Source organism: Musca vetustissima, unplaced genomic scaffold (assembly GCF_032173495.1).
Source record: "Musca vetustissima isolate MV318-11 ecotype Yass unplaced genomic scaffold, APGP_CSIRO_Mvet_v1 utg19172, whole genome shotgun sequence".
Lineage (NCBI taxonomy): Eukaryota > Metazoa > Arthropoda > Insecta > Diptera > Muscidae > Musca > Musca vetustissima.
Genome location: NW_026879216.1, coordinates 254179 through 261660, shown reverse-complemented (window position 1 = coordinate 261660; position 7482 = coordinate 254179). Strand labels below are relative to the sequence as shown.

The 7482-nt window shown below is 34.6% G+C and overlaps 1 protein-coding gene across 1 annotated transcript in view; it reads left to right on the top strand.

The window, feature by feature from the left end:
* Positions 1-733: 733 nt before the first annotated feature.
* LOC133324021 (homeobox protein caupolican-like) overlaps positions 734-7482 on the top strand; it is a gene marked incomplete at its 5' end in the record, with an annotated part of 40567 nt that continues 33818 nt past the window's right edge. Inside the window, one exon of the mRNA XM_061532911.1 lies at positions 734-843. Within this exon, the coding sequence (XP_061388895.1) occupies positions 734-843 (110 nt within the window). The remainder of the gene's footprint in view (positions 844-7482) is intronic.

Below are 7482 nucleotides of genomic sequence, written 5' to 3'. Positions count from 1 at the left end.
AAAGTAGTAGACCTTTTTGGATTTTCTAAAGAATGAGCAAATTTCCCCGAATTGTAGAAAATATACATCGAATTTCTTGAATATTCGAAGCTGTATTTAAAATTAATTTTAAAATGTGAAAAGTATACCGCAGAAATAAATTTGGATTTAATAAGAATCTGCATTCTATTATAATTTCGTGACATATTAGATGCGTAGCCATAGCCTTGACCTCTCAAAAATGTTGCATCCGCACCCAATCTGATTCTTTTCCTGTTAATCCTTCTAATTCCACGTAGCAAAGGAAACACTCGTACTCGTCACACGTACGTCCCTGCCTTTTCTACCCAATAAGAACACAAAATACTATACTAGAGCCGATTACGTTAAAAATCTGCTCCCTAAAATATCAAATACTGGAGGTGAAATTCCGAACATCCTAGGAGAGAGCTTTATGGTAATTACGCCATCGAGTTTTTTTCCGATCCAAATACAGCCTTAAAAATTTCGTGATTAAGTAAAATTGTTTCCATGGTAAGTTTATTTATTTTGTTTATTAACAGTTCAATTTACATTGGAAAATATTAAATCATTATCGTAGTGTCCAACCACAATCGTAGACAGACAAGGACAGTGCTACTAATAAGTTTATGAAAATGTGTTCTATAACAACACAGACAATTTACCGTACATATTTTTGTAGTTATGTAAATAATTTGGTATTATAATTCTTATTTTCCCTGTTTCTTTATAGAATACCCCGTATGCCTTAAAAGATACTGCAAGCAGTACAGCGGCTTGGACATCAACGGCGTTACAACCCTCCAGTTATTATGCCTACGATCCAACGTTTGGTGCGTGCGGGTAAGTGAAAATGTAAGTTTAAATGGTGCAAAAAATTGTCAAGTGCAACAAAGCGAGAATGAGTGTAAATTTTCTGGGAGATGGGTGGATATATAGTTAAAAGTTTAATTGAGATTACCACTGTAAAGTAAAGTAAACAATTTTTTAATGAGAGGACAATACATCAGGGGAGGGACCAGCTATTTATAAATACAGCTGGACATCATGTATAGATTTCTCATTTACTCTCTCTGAGAGATTTTTATATTTTTGGATATAATACTTAAAATAGCTGTACAGGAACATTACTATACTATAACAAGTGAAAAAGCATTAAGTTCAGCCGGGCCGAACTTTGGATACCCTCCACCATAGGTATACTGACAGATACTTGAAATGAAAATATAGGGAACATACCAAAAAGTAAACCTATACCGATAATTCTACAAACCGGTTTATGTAAACCATTGTGTACACCAAATACAAATTTCAGCAATCCTCAAACTTCTTCAATTTCGATCACGAAGTTAGCATACATACTGTAGGAATAAGGGAATATTTGGCGTTATAGTTATATGAGGGCTATGCCTAATTAATGACCGACATATGTTATATGTTTCGAACCCAATATATTTGTTTTGTGTGTCCGTCCGTCTGTCCATTATAAATTGTAAACACGATACAGGCCACAGTTATGGACCAATCTTCACGAAATTTTGCATGTAGGATGGGTTCTGGCCAATGAAGACCCCTATTGTTTTTGATAAAGGTCGGTTAAAATTTAGGGGATGAAATAGACCAAATACTTTATTTTTGTAGATTTTTCTGGCCGCTCCAGAGGCCGCAATTATGGCCCGAACTTAGCGAATTTTCATATGGAGAAGGGTGTCGGACCAAAGAATAAGCATGCCTGTTTTTATAAAGATCGGTTAATATTAAGCGGGTCAAATGAACCCTGATTTTTGTGTGAAAAATTACAAAATTTGTATTCTATGGTGTATATATTTACTCCTGAAGGACATAGACCCGAGAAGTTAATAGTATATCCAAGAAGAGTGGTTGACCTTTAAATTGATATCAATCATATTGTCGTAGGTACTCGGATGCGGGAGTTACACTTAAATATTTACAGGTGTTTACGTATTCATATATTATTTAGTAATCTATTACCACACTTTAGGGCGGGTATATAGCCTGATCGCTTTGAAATGTTCCATGAGGTTCCAGTTATAGTCAAGGACAACGCCTAAAATGTTAGGGGATGATCAGATAATAATTTTTCGGATGAAGTGGACCTAAAACTTAATTATTTGTACTTTTCGAGTCTAAAGCCGAACATCACAACATAATCTACGGTGAAGGGAATCTGGACAAGTAATTAGGCGGGCTGTACTGATTATTAGTAACATTTTCTGACCTCTAGCCAGTCAAAAGTGTGCACATATCGCGAAATATTGCCCAATCTCAGAATATAGAACCACAGAAAGTTAGATTTTCATGGAAGTTATGTAGGGTATCATATGGTCGGCCCCGACCGAATATACTGCTCCGCTCACAGGTTTTATGATGATTTCCAGCGAAATCGGTTGAAAAACGCGCTCAAGAATTCCAAAATATCGAAAATTGAGGGATTCTTATATGGGGGCTACCCGAAAAAATGGGCCTATATTTATTATTTTTAGTGAAGAAATTTGGTACCCAATAAGAACCCATTGTACCAAATTGAACTTGACCTGCCTGCAGACAAAGGACTCTATGCAAAATTTTTGGCTATATATCTAAATTCCTTCAGAAGATATAAATACTTTATAGGGTCGGAAATGAATATTTCGATGAGTTACAAACGGAAGGACAAAATTAATATACCCTCCATACGATCTGGCAGTCGACGTGAAATTTCTTTCCCCTGTTCTTCAATGAAGAGCCATCATTCGATCTGACTAAAATGTGTCGATTTAGGATTCCATTGCACTACACTTTTGTGCGACGTATTTCGCCCTGTATCGATCCACATATACATAGGTTTAAGTTTTCAGGCTGCGATGGCCGCTTCAAATTTTATTTGGATATAAATTGAATAATCTAGTCTTCAAGGCCCCAGCTCCCTGGACTTTCTGTAGTGTTGTTACTTTTATCCAATGCTGTTCCCCAAATTGCAGAATCAAATGGTAGAATTGCTCTAATTTCGCTTTTATAGATCCAATGTATTATCCTTCGAATCCATTTTAATGCACATCGCTATTTGGTAAAAAGCAATGCATTTGTAGATGACTCACAAATATTTAAGGTTATTTTTCCTAGTTTAAAATTTCTGATAAAAAGTACGTATGTATCTCCATTTTGTCCGGAAGGCTCCTCGGCATCTCTTAATTACATTTTGTCCGGATTTACAGCCTCCCTGCCTAGTATAGTCCGCATAACAGACTGATTATAATCCCTAATTGGTTGTGGTGCCGACATTTTTTGAAAAATCCCTCGATATCAATGCAAACAGCTCATGTGTACATTTATTATCAAAAATATTCTCAATATGGTGCACTGCCTAGTGTAGAATCTGATCCATATTAGTATATGCCAAATTAGAAATGTTATGGATTTTTTAAATTAAAATATTGTTCAAACTGGTTTAATTACGGCACACCTGTCATTTGGCAAGAGTAAATCCGAATTATATGATAAATTAAAAAAATAATATAATGCAAATTCGTATTTAATTATACACAATACTTTTGAAAAAAAAAGCCGCCGAATCATTTTTCAAAATTATTATTAACTTGTTAGGCAATAATTAAATTGAAGACAATAAAAAAGTCTTGTTATTCTTCACTTGTGATCTTGTTGGGTGTCACCTGTGACATATCATAAAGTATACAAAATATTGTTATTAACTTAGAAAGAGTCCGAAAAAAACGTAACGATTTATGTGCCATTGTATTGTACCGCCAAAGGAAAGCCGAATACATAAATTAAAATAAATCATAAATTACACCTTTTTGGGGGAGAACCGAACCGTATTTAAAGTTTTGCAAATCAAATTCATTGATGACGTATGGCATGATTTTTTTACTCTTCAATTCAGTTTTTTTTGTCTTTTCGACTCATATGCAAATAATTTTAAAAATCGATTTATGTAAATTTTTATTTATTGTACTTAATACACACATACTGCCAGACACTGAAATAAAATGCAAAATAATACAAACATTAAACACTCACACGCACGCGGCTGTCTGCATTGAAAATCAGTCAAGCCAGCCGAAAAAAAACAGAATCCAATTGCATCTGATGCGTCAATTGTTGAAAAATAAAACTTCAGGCAAAAAAAGAACAGAATACAACAACAACAACAACAGACGAGATCAACTCATTGCAATACCGACCGTCTGCCAACTTCGCATTGCCAGAGGCTAGGGTTTGGTGGGAATATTCGAAAAATCCCTTTAAAACACAATGTTAAAAGAGAATTTAACAATATTATTAAAACCAAATGTCCAATAGCGAACAAAACAATGAAGGCTTTCCATACAATGGCAATAACCTTAAAAATAAAGTGCACAGAAGCAGTGATGGTGACAACAACTGCTACCAGCCAACTGGCCAAAAGTAACATGAACTTTAGCCATGTTTATAAATTCACTTTATATTGGGGTTGCACTTACCGATGTTAAGGGTCATGATTGTGGTTGTTTGCCAACAATAAAAGATTTTTACATGTACATATGTATTTATATATTGTATGCTATTTATTTATGTATATATTGGTTAAGACACAAACTACTTTAATATGAAGATTTAATATTTGTGAAGTAGAATTTCATCCTTCAAACGAGGAGAGTTATCCAACTGCTTCCCTAATATAATGTTTGTATACATTCAGTTGATATATTTAATGTGTATGCTATTTTATTATACTTATGACCATTCAATATGATTTGGGGCACATTCGCTAGAGTTGTGTATCAAGTGACACCGTCTTTTTGAGACCAGTGTTCTTAAATAGCAAGCAACAAAGTCGGTTATCATATGAACAAAATGGTCCGAATCGACGAAACATTGCAATCATACCCTCGGAACAAAAAGCACACCAAACAGTGACTCTTCCTAGAGTTGGTGTCATCTTTTTAATTACTTGAGGATCCCAGAAGCCCAAGTAATTAAAAAGATGGTTGGACGATTGGACGATTTTATAAAACATTATACCATCTTAAAGCACGATATATTGTTGTGGCAGTACCATCACTTTTATACCATTAGTGTTATGGCATTGCAGAAATGTTCCGCATCGAAATATTCGGTTTATTCCAAGGAAACGTATGGTCTAACCATCTTTCTTTGGACTAAATTCGTATCAGACAATTTGGAGTCGATTTAAAATGTTGGTCTGCACTATGGGCCAGGCAAAAAGACAATTTCAGGTAGAGTGGACTTTGAGCTTTACACCAGTGAACTTTTATATCATTGTGGGTCACAGTTTACAAATGACATGAAGTCAAAGTCAAAATTTCATATTTTTGTGAATATAATTAGTCTGTTCCTGTACTTTTTTAATAGTAAAGCTAGTAAAATATAAACATTTCAAAATCGCTCTCAAAATACAAAATAATTTGAAAAGTTTGGGAACGCAAATCTGGTAAATATGCCAAAATTAGTTGGCAATACTTCAAAATCAACATAACCGCCAATCAGAAGTAGGCATTCCTATTTACCATATTTTCTCGACCATACTTCTCGGGTAAAAAGTTTACAAAGAGAACGCCATTTTCTTTTGTGCTATCTTAAATTTGATTCAATGTTTTACAAGTTGTGTGGCTTAAGGAACGTTTTTTGAGTAAAAAGTTGCAAAACATGTAAAATTAGTCGATTTATTTAGGTTCTGGAACGGAACTAATTTATATTTGAATCTGTAAGGAAAGTTTAAAAGCCAGACGGGGCCGACTATATGATAACCTTCACCACTTTGTGTACACACAAGAGATGCTCATACGTACAATATCCTTTGCATAGAATGTACATAGCATCATTGGAGGACCATTGAAATTGAATCGGACGAAATTAACTGCGTGAAGTTATAGATATTTGAACTAAATATCTAAATCATAACCGATTTCAACAAAACTTGGCATATGTCAATTTAGGACCTAATTCAAAAATGTGGACTTAATTCAGTACGCTGTACAGAAGTTTGTGCCAATTGGCCTAAATTTAACCTTTTGGTGTTCCATTGTCATAAAATCGGACGAAAATACATATGGGAGCTATATCTAAATCATAACCGATTTCAACAAAACTTGGCATATGTCAATTTAGGCCTAATTCAGTACTCTGTGAAACTGGTAGTTTGGTGCACCATTTACCTAAAATCGGACGAAACTATATGTGGGAGCTATACATAAATCTGATCCGATTTCAACCAAACTTGGCATATATCAATCTAGACCTAATTAAATGCTCTGTGAAAAATTTTGTCTCAATCGGACCAATATTGGGAGTTTGGTGCACCATTTACCTAAAATCGGACGAAACTATATATGGGAGCTATATCTAAATCTAAACCGATTTCAACCAAACTAAACATATATCAGTCTATATCCAATTCAGTACTCTGTGAAAAATTTGGTCTCAATCAGACCAATATTGGGGGATTGGTGCACCATTTACCTAAAATCGGACTAAACTATATATGGGAGCCAGAGATGTATGCAGAGGGGGCTCGAACCGATTTCAATCAATATTGGCATATATCAATCTAGACCTAATTCAGTATTGTGTGCAATATTTTGTCTCAATCGGATCAATATTGGGAGTTTGTTGCACCATTTACAAAAATATAGTTTTCGGTTCATTGCACTCCACAAATATCATCTCAGCATTACCCTCGGCCATAACGGGAACGGACGCACACGGACACACATGTTTAGATCGTCTCAGCTTATCAAGATATGAAAATCGGTAGGACCAATATTTTACGGTGTTACAAACTCGTGAGGCCGCACAAAACTTTAACACTAGAACGCCGAAGGCGGTCATTTTGACCGCTTTCCAATTTCAAGTACAAAAGCAACTGTGCATTTAATGACACTTTTTTTTTAAAAAAAATATGGTGAATTTTTGTACCTCATAGAATTACGTTTATTATAAAAAATTCACCAAATTTTAAAAAAAAGTGTCATTAAATGCACAGTTGCTTTTGTACTTGAAATTGGAAAGCGGTCAAAATGACCGCCTTCGGCGTTATAGTGTTAAAGCTTTTTGCGGCCTCACGAGTTTGTAACACCGTAAAATATTGGTCCTACCGATTTTCATATCTCGGGCATATTATACATATGTATCCTAAAAGATGCCACCTTTTCGAAGAAACATTGACAAGAAATTGAGCGAAATAAAATTTAATCTCAATCAAACACCGATTTATTGTTTGGTGTACAATAAACATGAATTAGTCGAAATTATATATGGAAGCTATGCTATATCTATATCTATGTACCGATTTCAATTTCAGTACGTTGTGTCAATTGGCCTAGCTAGTGGCCATTAAAATCGGACGAAAATATATATATAGAAAACGTTTGTAAATCTGATCCGATTTTCACGAAACTTTGTACATATCATTCTAGACGTAATTCAGTACGCCATACCCAAAATCGAAAGATATAGGGGGCT